At 47.1% G+C, this 24929-nt stretch overlaps 1 protein-coding gene across 1 annotated transcript; it reads right to left on the bottom strand.

The window, feature by feature from the left end:
• Positions 1-24698, bottom strand: LOC107118265 (HRAS-like suppressor 3). The gene is made up of 5 exons (XM_015420572.1): positions 24566-24698; positions 12843-12928; positions 9641-9743; positions 6696-6964; positions 1-3324 (listed from the first exon to the last, which is right to left on the bottom strand). The coding sequence occupies exons 1-5, from the start codon at positions 24657-24659 to the stop codon at positions 3220-3222; spliced, it is 657 nt and encodes a 218-aa protein (XP_015276058.1). The 5' UTR covers positions 24660-24698; the 3' UTR covers positions 1-3219.
• Positions 24699-24929: the final 231 nt, after the last annotated feature.

Raw genomic sequence — 24929 nt, 5'->3', positions numbered from 1 at the left:
GATAGTTTTATTAGTGACAAAATATTTACATCATAATAAAATAAAACATCCGTTAAAACCAAGGTCAGTAAAAATTCTGTTTACAGGCCACAGAGAAGAATTTTTAATGCAATCAGAGAAGAATAACAGGGCGACTTGCAATGCGGTTAGACTGCACGGTGTCTTTTATAAAAATCCGTTTTTAGCTTTAGTCTGCATTGTGATACCTGCTGGACTATAGACAGCAGCAGGGCCACACTAGGGTTGCCAGATGGGACCTGGAGATCTCCCAGAACGAAGGCTGATCTCCCGACGACAGAGATCAGTTCCCCTGGAGAATATGGATGGAGGTGTATTCTGTGGCCTTAGATGACACTGAGGTCCTGCTCCTCCCCAAATATCCTCCCTTTGCAGCCTCCACTCCAGGCAATTCATAACCCAGAGCTGGAAACCCCAGGGCCCGTGTCCAATGCCAAGTGAAGGCAAACAGATACAGCACCCACATGGTGCGAGAGCCGGTGCGGTATAGCAATTAAAGGGTCAGAGTGGAGATCTGTGAATCCCCACTCCGTCATGGAAGATCTCATCTCCAAATGCTCCAACTTCCAAAAATTGGTTCAATAAAATCTGGGATCATTACATTATGGAGATTACCGACCGATTGCAGCAATCTGAAATCTATCCCAAATCATCTAATTTTAGTGAGAAATGGCTTCCTTTCTTGGACTACGTCCTAACAAATGAATGCCAATCGCATAGCCCAGTATATCTCACTCTCTTGCACACCTAATACTTGCTCCACTCTCTTGACACCTGGTACTATTATGAATTTAAATCTTTAATGATTAATCGTGAATTTTTGCAGTATCCATTAGGCTTCATATTTAAAACTCACCAACATACTTTAAGCTGTTGTCGCTTAGAATTTAGTTCATGGCCTGTTTAGTAGTGTTTGTTAATGTTTGTACAGATACATATATGATTACTAAAAAAGAAAAAGTTGTGTCATTAGGAATCGTAAAAGATGTGCACCTATCCTTCGATACATATTCTCATGTTTGTAAAGTATTAAAATTAATAAAAAGATTATTTAAAAAAACAAATAAAGTTGAGCTGATCACTAAAAAAAATGGAAGATCTCTAGGTGACCTTGAACCAGCCACACCCACTTGGCCAAACCAACCTCGCAGGATTGTTGAAAGGAGAGGTTCCCATCACGGCACAGCAGCCAAGTCAGCGGCAGAGCCAAAAATCATTCTACTGAGAAACACCATCAAGGCAAACCAGTCTCAGTTGCAACAGTTTGCGACTCGCTTCTGCAGGATTGTTGTTGGCCCCGTTCCTACGCTGCAGTTGTGAAGATGCTCAGAAAAAAAAGACCAGTTGTAGTACTGAGTGCACACCCTTGCGCCTCTCGGCTTTCAGGGTTTGGCTTTTTAAAAAATGATGTCAAGTTTCTAGCCCTCATGACTGCAAAATGTGCTGAGATCTCAGAAGCGGGTGGCCGGGTCAACAGTGCAAGTCTAACCAGGGTTACGCCCTTCTAAAGCTCATTGATTTACAAGAGTGTAACTCCACTAAGGGTTGCACTGTAACTCATATCAGCACTGGCATCTTCTCTGTGCCCTAGAAGGTATCCCATTTGAAAACACTTAAAATTCTCAACCCTCATAAGACCCTTCTGAAATCTCTGTGGACAGCACCCGCTGAGTCAGGATCTGCATACCCTGAGTCAGCAACTCGATGAATTTATTTCCTTCACTTCTAGCTAGTCTGCCTTTCTTCTCCAAAGGGCCCGAGGCAGTTTACAAACGAAAACCAACATTCCTAAAAATCTGGGTCAAAAGCAAATACAAACCACTTAAAATCACAACAAATCACAGTTTCCTTATGAACATCTTCCAGCCTGCAACAACGCAGGCCCAGACGTTCCGTTCAAGAGCTTGCCCGAAGAGCTCGGCTATGCAAAGGGTACAGCTTGCTTTTCCCACCAAGGGCATCCTTCCTTTATACAAATGACCATCTCACACACACACAAAGGCCTGTTTAAATGTGACTTGTATCCATATGGAACCCACACCTTAACTTCACTACTGCTTAGATTCAGATCCATAACCTATGGTACAGAAATTTAATATAAGCATATAAATAACTACTGAACATCTTGCCAGTTGATAACAGAGTTGCCACTCCACAAGCATAAATATGGCAAATTCAAACCTTGCCTCTTCCACTAACTCACTCAGTGGACTCAGACCATCTACCCATCACATTTTTGTCCCACTCTTCCTCCAAGGCATTCAGGTGGCTCCCGCGGTTCTCTCCTCTGTGTTATTGCCATGACAACCCCGCAAGGTAGGGTATGCTGATAGAGAATGACTGGCCAAAGGTCACCTAATCAGCTTCATGGTCCAGCTGCAATTGGAACCCAGGTCTTTCTAGTCCAACACTCTCCACTCTAAAGTTTCTCTCACAGGCAAGCTGCTCCTTCTCGGCCTCAGCATTACTCATCTACAAATTGGGGGGTGCCAACTGACTATGGGGTGGAAACTGTAATGGAGGTTTCCTATTCAGAACTCAGCAAGTGATACTGCTCACCACACAGAGCCGAGCAAGGTCAGCTGCTAACCAACCACTGTTAAAGGCACTGTTAACCACTGTTAAAGGCACAGGAGCAGGGGTCGGTTCGACAGTTGGCAACCCAAGTTGTAGGCTGAGGTGAAATGTAGGACCAAGGCCTGAATAAGAAGTTGGCAACCTTTTCTACCGGGATTTTGACCTTTCCAAGAGACGCCTGTCAGGATGTGGAATGGTATGGTATAGCCCCATCTCATCGGATCTTGGGAACTAAGCAGGGTCAGTACTTGGATGGGAGACCACCAAGGAAGACTCTGCAGGGGAGGTCCATGGCAAACCACCAACTCACCTGGGCTTCTCACTTGGCTTGAAAGCACCTTTCGTGGTGGCCATACGTTGGTTGCAATTTGATGACACGTACATAAGAGACTCTTCTCGAGCCAATCCAGTCTCTCTCTACACAATGGAGGCAGCATAGTTATATGTATGAGCCATCCCACCTGTTTTTACTTGCAAGTCCATGGGAATCCTGGCAGGGAGTTATGGGTTAGAAGGACTCCGGGGCAACGTCCCCCAATGGAAACCCACATTTTTTAGACTATCAAAACAGACAAAACAACCCAAGAGAACACAGAAGTCTCAGAGTCTCTGTAATTGGTTCTGTTATTGGTTCTGTTGCTGCCTCTTCCTCTTGACCATGGCACCGATGATTCCCAAGGTGGCCAAGCCCAGCCCTGCAATCCCAACGCCCACCAAGGCATCTCGGACCTGCGGGGTTAAATGGAGAACCAGTCAGTTAAGCCAGGGGTCCTGCGTCACAAGGGGAAACCGCACCATGTTGGAGAACTCGTATCGTGTTCCAGGGCTGTGTCGCGCAGCGCGTTCCCAGTTGAACCGGTAACTTAAGAACCTGTAGCACACCTTAGCAGAGTTCCACTCACCAGGCTGCTGGCACCCGGGAAATGGGTAGCTTTACAAAACCAAGGAGGGCCAAAGTGGCACCCAGTCAAATGGGTCCCAGAAACGGGTTTCTAGTACAGCTATTTCTTTTTCCAAGCTTCCTAGCTTTAGAGAACTGTTTCCACATTGCTTAGCATACCAAGGTATCCCTGGCTCCACATCTGCTGCAGCACCCTTTCGCTGCAAAGGATTTTGGGAAGTGTTCTGTGGTTATGGCATTCTAAGAGCCTAACTAGATGTTACAAATTTTTTTTTTAAAACAAATTTTATTATTTGGATATATCGACATATTCTACATTATAACTTTTCTCTCAACATATACCCTTTTCTCATTTCTCCTACCCCCCCCTTCTCTTGGCCTCCCGCAGTGCTCCCACCCCCTTATATTATTCTTTAATTCCAAAACTTCTTATTCTATGTTACAAATTGCACGCGTTCACTGCAAGTGTGAATTCCCAATGGCAGCTTCTGAGAAAACATACAGCAGGGCCCAATTTGGCACAGCACCACTGCACTGGGAAAGGAGACATTCCTGCCTTCTCCCCCATGCATTTTTTTGGAAGCTTCAAACAGCCTGGGGACTCTGTTGGGAGCCAACACATGCACTGAATGCTGGCACCTGCTGGCTTCCCACAGAGTAAATAATGCTTTCCCCACAGCCCCCAGGGGCTGTTTCGGCTGCCGAAAACATCACAGGGGGGAAAGGCAGGAATTTCACCTCCCTCACAGTGATCCCAATCCCTGATTCACGTTTACTCATGAGATGCCACCAGGAACTTGTCCCCATGGGAAATGCATGCATTTATAACATTTAGTTAGGCTCAAAGGGCCAAACTGAACTTGAGGTTGTCCTCCTGGCCACAAGGATGCCGCCACCCTTTTAAAGACAATTTAAAAGGCCACGAGGGCCGGATCTGGATTAGGCCTGCAACACAGCGCTCTTATCCCCCCTCCCAACACACACATTTTTAAAGTATCAAAACAGCTGCAGGGGGCGGGGTCAACACTTCAAAGAGTACAAGGGGGGAAATGAATGCCCTGCTGCATCCCAAACTGGATCAGGCCCTTGCGGCGTTTTAAAACGGCAGCGGTGTCTTCACGGCAGCCATGAGGATGCCTTCACATTTAGTGCCGCCTTATAATGGATCTCCATGTCACAATGAACACTGAAGAAGAAGAAATTGAATTTATACCCCGCCCTTCACTACCCAAAGGTGTCTCAGAGTGGCTCACAAACTCCTTTCCCTTCCCCTCCCCACAACAGACACCCTGTGAGGTGGGTGGGGCTGAGAGAGCTCCTGACAGAAACTGCTCTTTTTCAAGGACAGCTGTGCCAGAGCTTGTGACTGACCCAAGGTCACATCAGCAGGTGCAAGTGGAGGAGTGGGGAATCAAACCCGATTCTCTCAGATTAGAGTCCGCACACTTAACCACTACACCAAACTGGCTCACTGGAAGCGAACCTGGCAATATGTCATGGAGAAAAACAGGGGACACCCGTCTTCTGATATCCATATTTTCAAACCGTGCATCGTTTTTCCAGCAAATGGCTGAGCTGTGAACCAGGAAAGCTGGGCGTGTTGAGAGAAGAGCCCGTTGTTGCCTCCTGCTCTCCCGAAGGAGGCACCGTTGCCAGCAGGAAGAGCCCCATTTTTAAAAAGAGAGACCCGATTATCTGGCTTAAAGCTTACTTACAAAAGTGGAGCTGTTCCAGCATAAACATTTGCTCCAATGGTTTTTTTAAAAATGGTTCTCACCCCTTCTCGCTGTTCAGAGCCCCCTTCATATACAACCTTCCCTTAAGAAACATCTCTATTTTTTTCAGAGGCATTCTAAAACAAAACAAAACACTTCTGGCTTTGACTTTCAGAAGAGAATTCAGTTTCAGAACAAAGAAGGGCTTCCCGGCTGACATCAAGGGACAAAAGCAAGTCAGAAATCACTCATTCCTCACAAGTCAGGATCAAAGGTTACCATATTTCCATGCATCCAGCATGAGAATAACGCTTATATACTGACTAAGGGAATGAGCTGTATTTGGGGAGTGTTAAATCCTGGGTTCTAGGACGCATTGCAGTGATCAGCTCTGTTTTATTCAGTGATAAGCTTGAGCCCTGCTTATAAAGCCTGCAAATACCACACCCGACACACACCCACTCCCAGTGATAGGCTATTTATATTACACCACTTATCTATTTGTTAGTTCCTGGATCCAGGCGAGCTTTTGTTCTAGAGAAGCAAGCTCAGCCCCTTTTAGGTACAGCTTGAGGAATGGCTTAGGTTCAATACGTAACACCGAGGTTTCAGGCTCAAATCTAAGCTCTGTTGTAAACTAACTAAGTGGGCTTAAGTGACATACCCTCTCTCAGGCCCAGCCCACATGTGCCAATCTGGGAAGAACAATGCTAGAAGTAACTTACAGTTGTAAGGATTACCAAAATAATGTGTGTACAGTGCCACTTACCCCATTCACCTCTGACACTTCCCTTGAAAATGAAGGGGGCAGTGTTGTGCCAGTATCACTCCATCACACAGTGTCATTTCCAGCAAAAAAAAAAATAGAAGTGTGATCATTATGGCCTTTTCAAATTCTTAATTTACTCCCTGGTAAGTTCCTGGTTTTTCTGTTCTGCCTGTGTTTTGCTTCCTCTTGTGGTCGATTTAATATCAGACAGGTTTGTTTCCTGCATACCTCCTTGCCGTTTAAATCTGTAGGGAGATATGCTGGAAACTCGTGTGACATCGAGTCAACCACTAGAGGGAGCATAACCCATGAAAAACGAGGGGGGGGGGGGGGAATCCCAAAGAAACTGGAACTTACAAGTGAGTAAAATGAGAATGCAGAAGAGCCCTATGTCTGGGTGAAACTCTAGGATTCTCCCAAAACTCTATTGTCTTCTGCTGGAAGTGACAACACCGCCACACCTGTCTGCTCCCCCTAATTCCTCTCAAGGGATGCCAGCTGTATAATTTATGAAGCACAGACATTTTTATTATGCATTATTAGGGTAAATTATTATAATTGGTTATTGAGTTGTGTCCCACAGATCTGTTCTGCAAATGGCAGTGCTTTCCCTGGCACCAGGAGCCTTCCTCTGGAACCAGAGCCATGCAGGAAAAGCAAAGTATTAGCGGAATAAATCCACAGGATCCAGCCCCTTTATTATGATCCCACCTACCTGGTCACTTTTGGCCACGCCGTATCGCAGCTCGGTGACAAAGTGCTCACAGTTCTCACTTGTGACTTTGTACAGGAGCTCCTGGCCCACCATCTCCTCGGCCCGCTGGACAATCTTGGTCCTGGGCAGAGGGGGATACTTGGAGTCGTGCTTGTTGTTAACTCGGTAGCGGTTCCTCCCAACTACGTCCCTCAGCAGCTCCTTCTTGACCAGGGCCTTGTCAGTCAAAGTGGACATGAGGCTGGCGCAGCCCGCTCCAGCATATTCAGCTGTCAAAAGGGGGGAAAGGTCTTGTGAGCTCCTAAGAGAGGCAACAGTGGGCGCTCAAACGTTGTGGCGAAACTTTCCCCATCAGATCAGCAAAAGATTGTAGAGTTCTGGCAAAACGTATCCCATTCATTCATTCATTCTACATTATGCACTATATCTGCTTCACAATATAGAGACAACCTTGGCTTAGCAAGGGATAGGTTTGGCAGGAGACACGATCATCACATGGATCCTCCATGTGCAAGTGCAGTATACTTGATGTTGAGGTTTAAAAAATGGCACTCTTGAAAACAGAATGCTGGACTAAATGGATTTTTGGTGTGACTCAGCTGTAGGGTTGCCAGGTCCTCCTAGAAACCGGCGGGGGGTTGGGGGGGACTTACCGGGAGCAGGTGAGAGGCTCTGCTGACATGCAGCAATATGCCCACATCACGGCCCACGTGACCCAGAAGTGACACCATCATTTCTGGGATGTTGGGCTGATGCTCTGGTATTTGGGCAAAAAACTCTATGGTAGAAGCCAAATTTACCATAGAGTTTTTGCCCAGATACCTGAGCGTCACCCCAACGTCCCAGAAGTGATGATATTACTTCCAGGTTACATGGGCAGTGATGTAGGCATGTTGCTGCACCTCGGCAGAGCCTCCCTCTTTTGGGGGGAAGTCCCCACCGCCGGCCAGTTAATCAGTGGCTGAGCGGTGGGGCCTGTCAGCAGGGAAACCCCACCTCCACCAGGGGTCTGGGAACCCTACTCAGCAGGGTGGTTTCAGTGGACTCTCTGCGCTAAAAATATGTGTCAGTTTTAATTATCTATTTTCTCTATTAAAATGACGTGTATCCCACCAGTCTGTCTACGAAACGGACCTTCATTTGTTACAACAAATTAAACATGCAAGTTAAAACATTTACAACAGTACAAGACCTATCAACCTACTACCAGCCCATAATTCTCCTCTTAACCACATCATAAAATTAATAAGGCTAAAAACCAGCCTGAGCTAAAACCACCATCATGGAAAATAAGTACGAATACAGCAGCTTAATTAGCATGGCATCCCACAAAGAATCCTGGGAGCTGTAGTCTGGTAATAGTGCACAGAGTTATGTTAGAAATCCCTTAGCCCCACCACCACCAAGAACATTTCCCAGAGTTCCCTGGGTAGAAAGAATGACTATTAACCCTTAAAAGGCCAAAATACACGTGACATTTGGGCTGAGGGAGCCCCTACCTGAATCATATGGCATTACAACAAACATTACTGTCCTTAGAAATAGTTTGCACGGAGGCCTAAACGCAGGACTGGAGAGTGCTCTTCAGACTTCCCCATCCATGCTATTCTCCCTAATGGTGGGGGGGGAGGTACTACTTTCCCCTTTGTGGGGCTGTATGTTAGCCTGTAATCTCCTATGGTTCAGACCAGGGGGCCTCCTGACCAATGCTCCCTCTAAGCTGTGGAGCCTTGTGAGCAATAATTCTACTTTGTGAGCTACTGGCATGAAAGCTGTGAGTGAGTGATTTGGCTGCTGCATAAATTAGTTTGCATTGGAGCCCTCCTTCCTGAGCTCAGACAAAAATGTGTGAGCCGGAGGCTAAAAAACTATGAGCTAGCTCACACTAACTCAGCTTAGAGGGAACACTGCAAGTCCTGACACAACTCGTTTAAGCCCAGTAGTTGGTAGATAGACCCTTACAGTGCAATCCTAAGAGTATTTTCCTGGGAGTAAGCCCCATTCAATAGACCTAAGCATGATCCTGTGAAGACCCACCTATGCTCTCCAAGTCTATCTAAGTCTCTTAGGATGGCTCCCTTGGTTCTTCTTTCTGAACAAAACTAATTCTACTGAGAGAGAAAGGCATCAGAATTCACAAATGTCAGATGTGTGGGCAAGAGAGCTACACATGCAAGGCAAACATTTTCATAAAAAGGGGAAAATGCACTCATGTTATGACTGAACAAACTATAGAATGCATTCCCAAAGTGCAACCCAAGGAGGCCAGAGTTTGCCAGCCTTTGTGCTTAGCCTTTAAAGAGAACTTGATCTTCAGCTATTAGCAGGATGATCGTGCTTATCGCTATGCCATGAAGAGCCGCCAGGCACTTTCTGATTTCCACAGATCAAGCTGTTTGTAAAGGAACAGAATTGGGCCGAATACATTTCAGGTCATTTGGCAGTTCCGACTGGGGAGATGCCGGGAGGTGGAGACAGTTGAACTAGCAAAACTCCAGAAGTTATGTCATCGTGTTGAGGGGGCAATGCTCTAGGCTTCAACCAAAACTCTACGGTTAAAAGGAACTCTAGGATTCATAGAATCACAGAGTAGGAAGGGGCCATACAGGCCATCTAGTCCAACCCCCTTCTCGATGCACGGTCAGCCTAGAGCATCCCTGTCAAGTGTGGGTCACTTCATCTGAAACTCTATGGCAAATCCTAGAGTATCACTGAAGCAATGATGTCACTTCTGGGTTTTTTTGCCAGAAGGGACATCAGGTGTCAGTGCAAAGTCAGCAAGCAGCACCGCCATCACCACCCCCACCCCAATGTTCCCCTGTTGGACTGTGAAGAGGAAGCAGGGAATGGGGGCGATGCTGGGATGTCTACCTCTATACTGAGAGACCTCTCCCCCCCACCACCAGTCCTGATGGAGGCACCCCAAGGGGAGCGGAGTTCCTTACTTGGTGGGGCCAGATGGATCACATAGCCAATTCCTACATAGATGGCCCAGTGCTGGTATCCAAAGCGAAAGACTTCAATCAAGTCCCCAGGCTCCAGATCAGCCTGCGAGGAAAGGAAATGGAGTGAAAAATATAAATAGCCAAGAGTCGACCAAAACTGGAAAGCAGCAAATGGAACATTTCAGGCATGGAAAACAAATTAAAAAAAAAACTTAAGGAAAAAATACAATTCAGAGCCAACGAACCACGGGACACTGAAGGGGCATTTCAAAGCATCCCACAAAGAAATCGCACAACTAAAAACACGTCTTCTTTCAGGACTGTTTCTTCTGTGGTGTAGCTGGTTCATTGCAGCCTTCTTCTTCTATAAGCTTACATTTTTTAAAAAATACATCAAAAGACAACATGAAGGTATCTCTTTCATCTGTGAGTTATGCCCTTAAACACACTGAAACGCTGCATTTCAGGGAAAGCTCGTTTTTCATTTTCTCCATCTGATTTTTCACTGATAAGATTTTCAAGGAATTAAGTGTCTCTTGCAAAAACAAAGAAAGATGTTCTCAAATCAGTGGCATTCTACACCACTACCAGCCACAAAAAACCTTTTTGGGGTGCCTCTGCAATGGACTTACATAACAGACTCGGGTGACAACTGCTGATTTCCTGGACAAGTTTTATCAATAGTGGTGTTGCCTATTTGCATGTTGCTACTGCCTTGATTTTCATTAACTATGCTAAAGCCTTTGACTGTGTGGATCACAACAAACTATGGCAGGTCCTTAAAGAGATGGGAGTACCAGACCACCTCACATGTCGTTGGGGAAACCTGTATAAGGGTCAAGAAGCGACAGTTAGAACCGGATACGGAACAATTGATTGGTTTCGCATAGGAAAAGGAGTACGACAAGGATGTATATTGTCACCTTGCTTATTTAATATATATGCAGAGTAGATCATGCGAAATGCTGGCCTGGATGAATCACAAGCAGGAATTAAGACTGCTGTGGAAAAGATCAACAACCTTAGATATGCAGATGATACCATTCTAATGGCAGAAAGTGAAGAGGACCTTAAGAGCCCTGGATGAATCACAAGCGGGAATTAAGATTGCTGGGGAAAAGATCAACAACCTCAGATATGCAGACGATACCACTCTAATGGCAGAAAGTGAAGAGGACCTAAAGAGCCTCTTGCTCAGGGTAAAAGAGGAGAGCGCAAAAGTGGGCTTGAAGCTCAACATCAAAAAAACTAAGATCATGGCATCCGGCCCCATCACTCCTTGGCAAATAGAAGGGGAAGTCGTGGAAGTCGTGACAGACTTCACGTTCCTGGGATCCCAGATCACCGCAGACTGTGACAGCAGCCATGAAATTAAAAGATTTCCTTGGGAGGAAAGTGATGGCGAACCTAAACAGCATGATAAAAAGTAGAGACATCACCCTGCCAACAAAAGTCCGCATGGTCAAAGCAATGGTATTCCCAGTAGTCATGTATGGCTGTGAGAGTTGGACTATAAGGAAGGCCGAGCGCCGAAGAATAGATTCTTTTGAACTATGGTGCTGGAGGAGACTCTTGAGAGTCCCTTGGACTGCAAGAAGAACAAATCAGTCAATCCTCAAAGAAATCAACCCTGACTGTTCCCTGGAAGGCCAGATAATGAAACTGAAGCTCAAATACTTTGGCCACCAAATGAGAAGGGAGCACTCACTGGAGAAGAAGACCCTGATGCTGGGAAAGACTGAAGGTCAAAGAAGACGGGGACGGCAAAGGATGAGATGGTGAGACAGTGTCAGCGATGCAACGAACATGACGTTGAGCAAACTTCAGAGGACGGCAGAAGACAGGAGGGCCTGGCGTGATCTGGTCCATGGGGTCGCGAAGAGTCGGACTCGACTGTGCGACTGAACAACAACTGCCTTGATTTATAAAGTGCAATTTGTATATTTGTGCACAGGGACAGACTGAGAGTTAAAAATGGTCCAGGAGCAAGCCAGGTCAGGTGGACTCTGCGATTCTGCTGGAGCTGTTTAGCTCAAACCCAGGCAGGGTTTCCAACTGAGCCCCACTGCCAGGAGATTGGGTGGAGTGCCTGAAGAGGGTACAGTTTGGAGAGGATGTGATGTCACTTCGAAGGGATGCTCTAGGCTGCCTCTGCTAGTCTCTATGGGCTTTAGTAGAGACACTAAGGGAAATTCCCAGAGTGTCACTATACAGAAGCCATTTTTTCTCCTATTCCTGAGTTCCTCAGGACAGAAAATTAGAGCTTGGTCAGAGTAATTCCTCACCTGGGGCAGGAAAATGGAAGGCCATGGTAGTGATAAAGATGGGTGTTGGATGGTCGTGTTAAATTAGCATTGCAGTGGTCAGAAGGTGTGCTATTGCCGGCTGCCCCAACAGCATTTTACTGTCTTTTATTCTCACAGATAAATGCTAGTTGTGGACTCGATTCATGCTTCTACTGAACTGCCACAACAAGTGTCTCTGTTGATCTTTCTCTGCTGGCAACCCAGCTGGAGTTTTAGTGGAGGTGGGGGACGTGTGAACCGGCATTGTTCCAACACTGCAACATAAACTTCCGGCACAAACCTGGAAGTGACATCATAGCATCGGCATGACACTCTAAGGTTAGCCCAGGGAAACACTTGAATGTCACGCTGACATGATAGCACCACCTTCAGGTCCACACTGGAAGTGACGTAGCATCCTTGGAGCAATGCCTACCCCCCTCCCCACATTTCCCTCTGCTGCTCTAAGGAGCAGCACCAACCAACCAGGGCGGCCAAGCAGGCAGCCCTACTAGGGTTGCCAACCTCCAGGTGGTGGATGGAGATCTCCCACTATTATAACTGGTCTCCAAGCAACAGAGATTAGTTCCCCTGGAGAAATGGCTGCTTTGGAAGGTGGGCTTTATGGCATTCTACACCACTGGAGTCCCTCCCCTCCCCAAACCCCACCCTCATTAGGCTCCACCCCCAAAATCTTCTGGTATTTCCCAACGCGGAGCTGGCAGCCTTATGCCCTCCTCTTGTGCCATTGATGAAGGAAGCAGAATGGCGCAAGGCACATTTTCCACTTTCCCTTCTCATACTGTTGGATCCAAAGCACAGGAACCAGTCAGCCCAGGTGTTTAACATCTGGCACCCAGAAGAGCTGATCTCCCCTGCCCCCAAAGTTTAGCCATTTATTTGCCCTGGTTACTTACCAGATCGGGAAACATCAGTTCAGCAGCAGTATGGTTTCTCTTCCTTCTGACTTCCATAGTTCCATGCACGACGTCTGAGGCGGCCCCTGTGGTGTCAAGATTCACATACAACATTATGCTCTGATAGCACAGTGACAAGGGAGTTTGGGGAGTGGGCCCTTTCTGAGGAGGAGGCATTCTGAGGATCACCAAGGTGAGTCTTCATAGATCCCAGCCAATAAATCTGACAAATAAACAAAATGGCCTCAGAATTTGGAACTGCCAGGCCAAGACAGAAGAGCTCTGAGAGATCTCTCCCCCTCTGTAGGGTTGCCAGCTCCAGGTTGGGAAATACCTGGAGATTTGGGGGGTGGGGCCTAAGGAAGGCGGGGTTTCGGGAGGGGAGGGACTTCGACGGGGTAAAATGCCGTAGAATCCACCTTCTCCTGGTGAATTGATCTCTGTCACCTGGAGATGAATTGTAATCCCAGGAGACCTCCAGCCACCACCTGGAGGTTTTGACATGTAATATAATGTTAACACTTCTGGGAATGTTACTAAAGAATATTAAAGCCACGTTTATTTCTCCACTGTTTAAAAATACCTCTCAAAGTACACACAATATCAAAATATATTTTCGTTTCAGTATCAGTATAATGCATTCAGCTTGTAGCATAAACCATCAATTTCAACTTATTGCTTGAAAGCATGTCAAACAGCAATAGGGTTACATTTCATTCCCATCACAATGCTGAATATATATTGTAACTTAAGTTCCCAAGGTCTCTGTTTAACTCAGTTCCAGCTAGTTCCTTGAACGCTATCAGCCGGCAGCGAAGTTGTATCTCATTCTCTCCACAGTGTTGGATATCTGTTGCAATTTCAGTCCCCAGAGTCGCTGTATATGAACTTTCCAAATGAAGACAGCCCAGCAATTAGGCTCCGCATATTTACAAACTCAGTTCCAGCTTGATGGATTCGCTAGCTCCTTTCCCAGTTTCGTAATTGCTTTCTCTTTCAAAGGTGGAACTGCTCCTTATCTGTAAACACTCAAGCAGAAAAACTTACTTATCTGGACTCACGTCTCACCAAACATTTGTTCTGGGTTTCTGCCAAGAAATCAGTTGACTCCCATTGTAAACAGTGATGATTTACGCTACAAGCTGAATGCATTATATTGATACTGAAACTATAAGATATTTTGATATCGTATGTACTTTGAGAGGTATTTTTGAACAGTGCATAAATAAATGTGGTTTTAATATTCTTTAGTAATCTTCACTGAAGTGTTACATTATATTACCACCTGTAGGTTCATTGACCCTGGGGGTGGGGTGGGAGCAAGCAGTAGAGATAAACCAGCCCCAAATTTTGGGACTGGGATACAAGACTGAGCTTCCTAAAATGCTCCACTTTTGTTGTCTTTTTAAAAAAATGTTTCTGTCCTTTACTGCCACAAAGGTGTTTTATTTGCATTATTCTTTATTTATACCTAATCTGGGAGAACCAGGTTTGATTCCCCACTCCTCCACAGGCAGCTGCTCGCGTGACCTTGGGTCAGTCACAAGTTCTCTCAGAGCTGTTCTCTCAAGGGCAGTCCTCAAAAGGGCTCTCTCAGCCCCACCTACCTCACGGGGTGTCTATTGTGGGGAGGGTAAGGGGAAGGAGATTGTAAGCTGCTCTGAGACTCCTAGTGAAGGGTGGGGTATAAATCTCATCTCTTCTTCTCTTCTTCTCTTCTTCTTCGTGCCCTAAGCTGGATAACCCAAACTAGCCCAATCCCATCACATCTCGGAAGCTAAGCAAGGGTTGGCCTTGGCTAGTATTTGGAAGGGTGACCTCCAGGGAATACTAGGGTCACGACACAGAGGCAAGCAACAACAAACCACCTCTGAAATGTTTCTTGCCTTAAAAACAAGTCTAGCTTACCGCCTAGTGATGCATCATGCTAAAGAGCTAGAACTTCTGGCTGCCACACAATGCCATACAAGGGGAAGTATGGCCAAAGGAGACATGCGGCGGCGGGTTTACATTTTATCAGGGCTCGCTTCAGGCCAATCCTTGTCTGGGATACAGCATTGTCAGCAGAACCTTTCTGCTACCTGAGAATGAGGGAGCATGAGTATCAGTTGAATGAAGGCATGTGATTAAGGAGTTAACTTAGATGTTAAATATGAAGGGAGCCAAAAGGCAACCTTGTCTGACTCCTTTTTGCACTGGAATTTAAGTCTAATCCTCCCTGTCTGTTCCGAAAGCTTAGGCTTTGTCACTTCAGGACAGAGTCGACCCATCAGAGGTCCATAGCTATAGATCTATATATTAATAATATCCTCACATATACTCTGATTTCTATGAGACACAATGAAACAAGCTGAGAAAGACACAGTGGAGAAGGAGTAAACCTCCCAGGGGGGGGGGGGGGGCTGGAGTTTTCCTGGAATTACTGCAGATCTCTGGAATTACATGGTAGCTTCAGAGGACAACTTCCCTCACAATCACACTCCCCACAGAGCTCCTTCTCCTTCCCAAACTCTGCCCTCTGAGGCACTGCCCCCTCATTCTCCAGGAATTCCCTAAGATGGAGTTGGCAACGCTAGCCCAAGGTCCTCCAGCAAGCTTCCATGGCAGACCAAGGATTTGAACCTGGATCTCCCCAGTTTTAGTCCAACACCCTTACCATTACACCACACTGGTTCTTGTGTGTTGGCCATCTTAAAAGGAGCCCAGACTGGTACATAGAAGTATTTTCTCACTGCACCCTCAAAAAAATTATGTGAAGCGGCTGTGGCTCAGTGACACAGCATCTGTCTGGCATGCTGAAAGTCCCAGGTTCAGTCCTCAGCAGCATCTCCAGTTGAAAGGACCAGGCAGTAGGTGAAGAGAAAGACTTCCATCCTAAGCCCCTGGAACAAGGGTTTCCAGTCTTTTAAGCCTGAGGTTACCTTTGGGGTTTTGAGAGGTGGTGCTGAGTGCCACCCCAAAATGGCTTCTGCAGGAGGCGGAACCAAACCCAAAATGTCTTCCACAGGAGGTGGAGCCAAACACAATCCCTCCCTCCTCATTTGCTAAAAAAAAATCACAGGAGAATGAAGGAAAGCCGAAGGAGGGGAGAGAGGGAGAAAGGGAAGGGGAAGGGGAAATAAAAAGCCTGAAGAGAGAATGGAACCACAAGCCCAGGTACTTGGCAGTCTGCCCGATCCTCCAGTGGCAGCGGCTGCTATTGCAACTATGCAAAACCCTTTCCGTTTGAATAAGGGCTGCCACTGGAGGGTCACTGGGGGTGTGGGGGAAGGTATTTGTGAATCTCCTGCATTGTGCAGAGGGTTGGACTAGATGACCCTGGAGGTACCTTCCAATTCTATGATTCTAACAACAAGCCTTAAAATGTCTTTGTCCTCTTTCTGAAAAAGGTGTGGCAGGTGCCGGGGGAAGTACTGCCAGGCACCGTGGTGCCCATGGGCACCACGTTGGGGAACCCTGCCCTGGTGAGATGCTGCTCGTCAGAGCAGACAATACAGAGCACCAGACTCAGTAGAAGACAGCTTCGTGAGTGAAGTCACTTTGACTGAAAAGCAAATGATAAGATCAAGCACTGAGCTTTGCGGCTGAGCTGGGGTTTAAACCTCTAGCCCAGGGGTGTCGAACTCATTTGTTATGAGGGCCGGATCTGACATAAATGAGACCTTGTTGGGCCAGGCCATGTGTCATAAAATGTAATGCCAATAGGGTTGCCAAATCCCCCTGTCATGACGTCACATCCGGGCAGCGTGCATGCAGTTCGCGTGCGCGCATGCACTCAGGACGCCGGGCAGGAGCCCCCCGCTGCCAGGTAAAAAAGATTTGGCAACCCTAAATGCCAAGTAGCAGAGATACAAACTTTATAAAGGACACAGACAAACTCAATTAAAGATTTTTTTAACTTTAAATAAAACATGCTTAAAACACTAGCACTCTTGCAATATTTTGTCTATTTAAGTCTCTGATAGCTGACACCTCTGCTCTGGGAGGATGAGGGGGGAGGAGCCTCAGCCAGTTCTTTACCAGACTCTCTCAATCGCACAGGAGAGCCTTGCCTATTGATCTCTTTTGTGCAATTGAGAGAGACTGGTAAAGCAAGCTGTAACATGGCAGCAGCAGCAGAATTACAAATGGAAGTAGGAAACAGCCAGGGCCTTGTGGGCCGGATTGTGGCCCTCCAAGGGCCTGATTCAGCCCTTGGGCCGCATGTTTGACACCCCTGCTCTAGCCTGCCATTTTGTATCCCTGCACCACATCAAGGTAAGGAAGCACAGATAGTGTAGTGGGAGCAGAGTGAGCTATAAACCAGGAAGTCCCTTCTCTGAATCTTGCCTGCCCTGGTGACCTTAAGCAAGCCACTCCCCCTCAGCACCAGCCTTGCCTCTTGCAATACACAGATAATAATGCCAGCCTACCTGACTGGGCTGTTGTAGAAATCACTACAGTCATGAGAGTTTGACCCACAAATCAAGCAGTCACCAAGACTTGCAAAGAAAAAGCTTCCTGTGTATTATAATCTAAAGCACTACAACATTATTAATAAATCATAAGAAAATCCTTGTGCATAGGTACATAACGTCGTCTCCAGATTATATAACATTTCAAAATTGGATCTTCCTCAGGAGATATTAGAGTAGTACAAAAGTTCTCTGTATTCATGAAGTGCTTGACAACAAGTTATAATACTACATTCAGATAGGAAGCTGATCTCAATAACTGTGCAGGCTCAAATATGCTGCTAAGCTTCTAAATGGATCCCGGAGACGACATTGATTATGTACCTGTGCACAAGGATTTTCTTATGATTTATTAATGATTTTGTAGTGCTTTAGATTATAATACATAGGAAGCTTTTTCTTTGCAAGTCTTGGTGACTGCTCGATTTGTGGGTCAGACTCTCACGACTGTTGTCGTTATACTTATTTTCTGATTGGGTTGTGTTTGTCCGTATTTATCTTGTAGAAATCACTACAACAGAATGCCTGTAAGGCTCTTTGAATATGTCAACATGCCGTGCAAACTCTGTGACACTGTAAACTTGAAAAAAGGTGTCTGTCATAACCAATGATTTCTAGAAATCGGGGGGGGGAGTCACACGAATCAGCTGTCCACCGATCAAGTGGGCAAGGCTGTCTGTACGGCACAGTTCCTTGGATTCCCCCACCCGAAACGAGTTGCTGAAACAAAGCAAAACACAACTCGCTGCACCAACTGGGACTGTAAAGTACAGCCTGAGCAGAATTTGATTATTTTTTTAAGAGAGAAGAATATAGACAAGTCTGTCTTTCATTAGCATCACGAGCAGGGCAAGCCGAGGAAAGGCCGGGGTCCCAATCCATAGGTTGGATACACTGAGATCTTTTCCCTCTTCTCCGCTGATGTCTTTCAGCAAAGGAGGAAAAGACTTATCCCACCCTGAGAAGTCAGCATATCTAGCCATCTTTAGTTCCTAACATTGCCCTAAGTGCTGTAGAAACAGAAGCAAAACAATTTCCTACCAGTGGGTGACAAGCAGGAAATGAAATGATCTTTCCAATCCTTCTACCTTAGTTGAGGGACAAGGGGGGAAAGTCCCCCTCCCCCAGTCAAACTACTAAATAACTGCAAACATTTGTATTATTTTTGTCGCTTCGCTTTCTCCCTTTTTCACATGTAGTTTGGCTCACTTGCTGGAGCTCTTCACTTTGGCAAGTGTTTTCTCCTTCCTTATGCAATGTTGCGATGTAGGGTATAATGAGCAGGTGTCAGGTTGGGTGGATTTCACGTTCATACCTTTGATGAGGGTTGGACGAGGGGGCTTCTTAGTTCTTCTCCATCCTCCAAGGCATGGTTTGCAAGTACATGGGGGGACTTTGCTGGACATCTCAGCTGGGTCCCTTTGAGCCTTCGCATGGACTGGACATGAAAATGGTTGCTTATAAAAAAAGCAAGGGTGGGGTGTACAGCCGCCAAAACCTCTGGGGATGCCCCCTGTGGCATGGCTGTTCTTCCTGCTTGCGGCATCTTCTGGAATCACCACAGGTCCACTGCTGCTCTTCTTTGCAGCATCTTCCGGAATCACTACATGTCCTTTGCTAGTCCTCTTTACAGTATCTACCAGAATCACAATGGGTTCTCTAACGGTCTTGTTTGCAGCATCTTCAGGAATCACTACAAATCCTCTGCCAGTCCTGTTTACTGTCTCTTCCGAAATCACAACAGGTCCTCTGCCAGTCCTGTTTGTGGCATCATCTGGAAGGCCTCTGCCGGTTCTGCTGGTGGCATTTTCTGGAATTACAGAAACTCTTCTGGCGGTCCTGTTGGCAGCATTTTCCGGATTCACAAGGCCTCTCCCGGTTTCCTGCCCGTTGCTAACTTTCTTCCATGTGGCACTTGTTGGGCCCTTTTTAAGGGCAGTGGACTCTTTACTCAACGGGTTACCTTCTGGCCCCAACCTAAATAGTCCTTTCAGACCATGTATGACTTGGCCTGGTTGAGTTTGAACATGACTATCCGGGTGAGGCAGAGCAGCTTGACTCTTGCACTGATGGGGCGTGAGGGGGGCTGTGCCCCCCACGTCTGCCTGGTTCCACTTTTTGTCCAACGTGGTCTTTGGCTTCTGGGAAGCTTTGTGACTGAAGCTTTTACGGTACCACGAAAGGAACCCAGACATCACCCTGGGTCGGAGCTGCTAACCCCCTTCGGCCTAGTCAGGGGCAAGAGCTTTCCTGTGACTGTCCTGAAGAATTCTGGCAGCTTGGTTACCGTGGGCAACAGGGCCTAGTCACTTCCCTCACTCTACCCCATTATTCCACGTCTAGAATCAGAACGATGGGAGGAGCCGGCCGGGTGGCCTTTCTCCTCCCCACGCAGTGTCCTCCGGGAACAAGAGCCCCTGTTTGTTTGTTTTTGTGGCCAATTCAAGGTTTTGACGCTCTGAATTATCGTGATCAAGAAGGGCTCAGCAACTGAGCCGAATCCAGCCCCTGTCACTACTCCCTTCCACCATGTGGGGATATTGCTTAGACGCAGCCGTATCTCTGGCCAGCTGAGGGGCTTGACACGCTGAGGGGCTATTGTGACACCACGGTGTCATCCACCCCTTATGTTTAAAGGCTCCAGTTATGGCCCCCGGCTAGCGCACTGGTTCAAGACACTGAGTAGCTGTCATGAGGACTGCCACCCTCCAAGTGGGACCTGAAGAGCGGCTGCTATTGCCACTAATCTCCAGACGACCAAGATGGCTGTTGGGGCAGGTGGACTCTCCGGCGTCGTACCCTGCTGAGGCCCTTCCCCTCCCCAAACCCCACCCTCCTCAGGCTCCATTCCCCCAAATCTCCAGGTATGTCCCAACCCAGAGCTGGCAACCCTATGGGATCATTAGAGAGTAAAGGCAGTCAGTGGAGGTCTTTGGGCCCAGTGTGGGTGGCCAGACTCCAGGTGGGGTGTGGAGGTCTCCCAGAATTCCAGCTAATCTCCAGACGACAGAAATCAGGTGTCCTGGAAAAAATGGCTTCCTTGGAGTGTGGACTTGGAATTCACTGCCGCAGGAGGTGGCGGCGGCTACAAGCATGGACGGCTTCAAAAGGGAATTAGATAAGCATATGGAGCAGAGGTCCATCAGTGGCTATTAGCCACAAGGTATAGATAGGGGCTCTGGGGCAAGTGATGCTCTGTCCTCTTGGTGCTTGGGGGGGGGGGTCAACAGTGGGAGGGCTTCTAGTGTCCTGGCCCCACTGGTGGACCTCCTGATGGCACCTGGTATTTCTGGCCACTGTGTGACACAGAGTGTTGGACTGGATGGGCCTTTGGCCTGATCCAACATTGGCGTCTCTTATGTTCTTATGTTCTTATGACTGTGTGGCATCATATCCTAGTGAAGTCTCCCCCCCCCCCCCAGCTCTCCCCAGGTTCCACCCTGAAATCTCCAGGAATTTCTCAACACGGAGTTGGCAACCCTAGGCCCGGTCCATACCCATGGGAAGGGACAGCTGGCCTAGTGGTTTCCAACTAAAGGCAAGAGATAAAAGGAGAAAGCGGTCTTTGGGAGAATAGAAATTTCTGACTGGCTTTCACCTGCTGAATAATGCACTTTGCAAACAGATACGTGGAGTGGGGAAATCCACTTGCAAACGATCGTTCAAGTGGACTGAAAGTGGACTGAAAGTGAATTATTTATCATGTGTGAAAGTGCCCTAAATGAGACCTGGATGCCAACAGCCATTAGACCAGTGGAGTAAGGCCAGGGAGAGACCCAGGTTCGACCCTCTGCTCCTGTTTCTATAAAAGGAATAGACTTGTAGTTTTAAGGACTGAAAAATGTATATGGTTTGTTTTGCTTATTGGATGCATTACAGTTTTTCTGTTTCAACTTTCTATCATTGTAATCCAGTTTTATTTCACTGTTTGTATCTGTGGATTTTGCCCATCTTTATAGCATTGTCTTCTGGTTCTGTAACCTACCTTGAGTCTCAAAGAACAAAGGCGGACTACAAATGAAATAAGGGGACAAATCAGTACATGAAATTCATACATGGGGTGACCTTCAGCCAGTCAGCCTACCTAACCTCACAAGGTTGTTAAGAGGAGACCCATGCGCACTATCCTGAGCTCCTTGGAAAAAGGAAGAGGGAAATTACAAGGTATAGAGGCCCTTTCCTTGCATGCTACCATTTTCAGAGGTAAAGTGGATGGTGGCCAGAGACAGGGCTTTTTCCATGGTGACACCTTGACTATGGAATTCCCTCCCCAAAGTAGGTTGCCCATTATTCTCTATGTGCCAGGTGAAACCATTCACCCAGCCATTCTGTTGACCAGTGTAATTGTGTAAATGAGGGATTGGGGCTGGGGGGAGGTGGCCAATAACAGCCTGCGTTCTGCTATCCTCCATTAGGAGGAGAAGGATGAGGAGGTTAGATTTATACCCCACCCTTCACTTGGAGTCTTAGAGCAGTTTACAATCTCCTTTCCCTTCCCCACTCCATAACAGACACCTTGTGAGGTAGGTGGGACTGAGAGCACTCTTTCGAGAACTGCTCTTGAATGAACAGCTCTGAGAGAACTTGTGACTGACCCAAGGTCACACCAGCAGCTGCATGTGGAGGAGTGTGGAATCAAACCCGTTTCCCCCAGATTAGAGTCCACACTCCTAACCACTATACCAAACTGCCTCTGTATTACTACCTCTGATCAGAATCTATACTTTTTCACCTGCTGTACTAGTTTAATCAGTTGCCTAGACAGGTCCTTTTCTACAATGCTGCCATCATGCATTATCTCTTTGCCTGTGCATGTGTGCAAACTGGTTCTCTCTCAGAATAAGAGTCAGTACGGTGTAGTGGTTAGAAGCACAGCCTCCAGAGACGACTGAACACCTAGGTACATAAGGGGCAAGTCCTTCAGGTGTGCTGGTCCCAGGCCGTACAGGGCTTTTAAAAGTCTGTACCAGAACCTTGAATTGAGGCCAGAAGCAAATTGGAAGCCAGCGTAGATGGGGAAAGACTGAAAACATATGGTCCCTGCAACCCACTCCCGTCAACGCTCCAGTCACTGTGCCAACTGTAGCTTCCGGACAGTTATGCTATTGGACTGCATTTTTTTACACTGTGTAATCCACCATGAATTTCCATAAGAAAGGCAGGTAATCAGTCAGTCAACACAAGTGCACTGGTTGTGCAAATCTATGCAGAGTTTGTGGTGGTGGAAAGTGCTGTCAAGTCACAGCTGACTTCGGGTTTTCAAGGCAAGAGATGTTCAGGAGTAGTTTGCCATTGCCTGCCTTAGCATTATACCAGTATAAACCCATTGATTCTAGTAGTCTTAGACTGGGTTAACTCTGCCCAGGACTGCTCTATGAGTTAGGAGCAGGGAAGCCACATGCACAACCTCAGGTTTCTGAGGAACAGTAAGACATTGTATTGTATGTACTCAAGTGCAAGACTAGTTCCCCCCCACCCACCACGGTATGCTGTTAAAAAAAGAGAGTGCCGTCTTAAATTCACATGTCCATTAATATAATAGTTTTGTGTATAATATTTTTGGAGGAGAATCATCTTACATCCAGGGTCGTCTTCCTTTGAGTAAATTTGGGTAGACAGACAGACAATCGGAGAAAGCTATTTTGACTATCTGTATCCTGAACAACTATGCCGTACTGCCTTTTTATTATTTTAGTGGTAATTTTTTTTAAAAAAAAATCTAATCCGCACCCTGGTATCTCCCCCCTTGTTGGGAAAAAAAGAGAGAAGCTAACAGCTTCAAACCCAGACAACAGTGAAAGTCCTAGAACTCAGTTCGAACATTGGCTGGCAAACACCCTGCCCAGAAGCAAAAGTGAAAGGATTTCCTGGAGAGAACTTACTCGCTGCCCCTCCCGTGAGCCAATGACCTCCTGTTCTACCACCCCTCCATTTATCACCACTGGCAATCAATCAAATCTGACTTGTTGTGGCAACTGGAAAAGTAATCAAGACACAGTCTTGGGTCAAGAGGGCCTCAATGTCCTTGTTTGCAATTTTGTCTTGAATGCAGCCCTAAGCCGACCTTACTGAGAATCAACCCCCATACACACAGTGTTCCCTCTAAGCTGAGTTAGTGTGAGCTAGCTCATAGTCTTTCAGCCTCCGGCTCACACATTTTTGTCTTAGCGCAGGAAGGATGGCTCCAGAGCAAACTAATTTATGCTGCAGCCCAATCGCTTGCTCACAACTTCATTGGCAGTAGTTCACAAAGTAGAATTTTTGCTCACAAGACTCCACAACTTAGAGGGAGAATACCGTACACATTTGCTAGATTACGCAGTGAGAACCGGATGAAGCAATGGGACTCCCCCATACATGAACACATGACACTTCTGAGTTAGACCACCGATCTAGCAAGGTCGGTGTTGTCCGCTCTGACTGGGAGCCAGGGTCTTGTGCAGAGGTCTTTCCGGGCAGCTGCCTTCTGATCCTTTTAACAGGCGACAGACCTGGGACCTTCGGCATGCCAAGCACATGACTTCTGTGAGCCAGGGCCCCATGACACACAGACACACAAAGCACACATTGTTTGAACAGCTTTTCCTGGGAAAAGGGCAGAATCTGGAAAAACCCCGGTCGGGTTGCCACCTTCGCTCCTGGCCAAGCTCTTGCGCTTTTACCAACTTCAAGACAGTGAGGAATTCCACCAGTTAGCTCTCCACCAGCACCACCTCTGCATGCTGGGAAACATTCCTCAATTGAACTTTGTCAACCAGTTGTTAAAACCCTACCCTGTCACAGTAACTGGCCGGGCTGGCGGTACCAGCCTCTGTGTCAAAGATCCCCTGGACTGACCCACTGCAAGCAAGTCAGAAGGAGATTCAGCCTCTCCATCCTGGAGCCTTTCCAGTTAAGCCAGTCTTCCCTCCGTGAGTGGGAGAGTGAGGAAACTTTCAGAACCCGCAACACAGAAAAGAAGGCAGGGAGGCAGGGCTGCTTTTTAAAAAAACCTTCCCGAAGGCAGAGCTGAGAGCTTTCTTTTTCCCCACTGCCACCATCTCTCTGGAAGCACAGCTATGGAAGTTCTTCAGAGCCCAGGGACTCAAAGCACTTCCTGAGAGTGCACAAGATCCAAAGCCCAGCACTCAATGCCCTCATTTAAAAGGGTCTGTGAAAGACACCCGCCCTGGGCAGCTGTTGCTAGTGGGGAGTTGGGTGCGCTGAGAAAGCAGGCCCTGATTATATGACTGAGTCTAGCAGATCCGAGGAGGAGCCCCCGTTACCGACCTTTTTCGCAGCTGCTCCAGCAGTCCAGGAGGGTGGCTCGGCTGGCTGTCAAGGCGACCCCGGAAATGAAGGCAGGCGGGGAGAGAAAAAGCATCAACTAGGGAAGCTGTCAACAGCAGAAGACTGAGATCACTCTCGCTCCGCCCCTGCTAGCTTGTCATAGGAGGAGGGCAGAGGTTAAAAAAAAAAACCAAAACAAAAAGGCAGGGCCTGCTGCCCCCTACTGGGGGAAAGTGTAGCGACACCTGGTTAATTTCAACTGGGTTCCAGAAGAGTTTGTATTTTCCAGTGGGAGGCTGACTCAGATCTCCTCGTAGGCTCCGACAAGCCGCTGTCTACGGCCCCAGGCACAGAAGGGACTCTC

This window comes from Gekko japonicus, unplaced genomic scaffold (genome assembly GCF_001447785.1).
Source record: "Gekko japonicus isolate JY-2015 unplaced genomic scaffold, Gekko_japonicus_V1.1 scaffold713, whole genome shotgun sequence".
Lineage (NCBI taxonomy): Eukaryota > Metazoa > Chordata > Lepidosauria > Squamata > Gekkonidae > Gekko > Gekko japonicus.
Note: the sequence above shows the minus strand (reverse complement) of the source record. Positions and strands in the feature narration are given on the sequence as shown.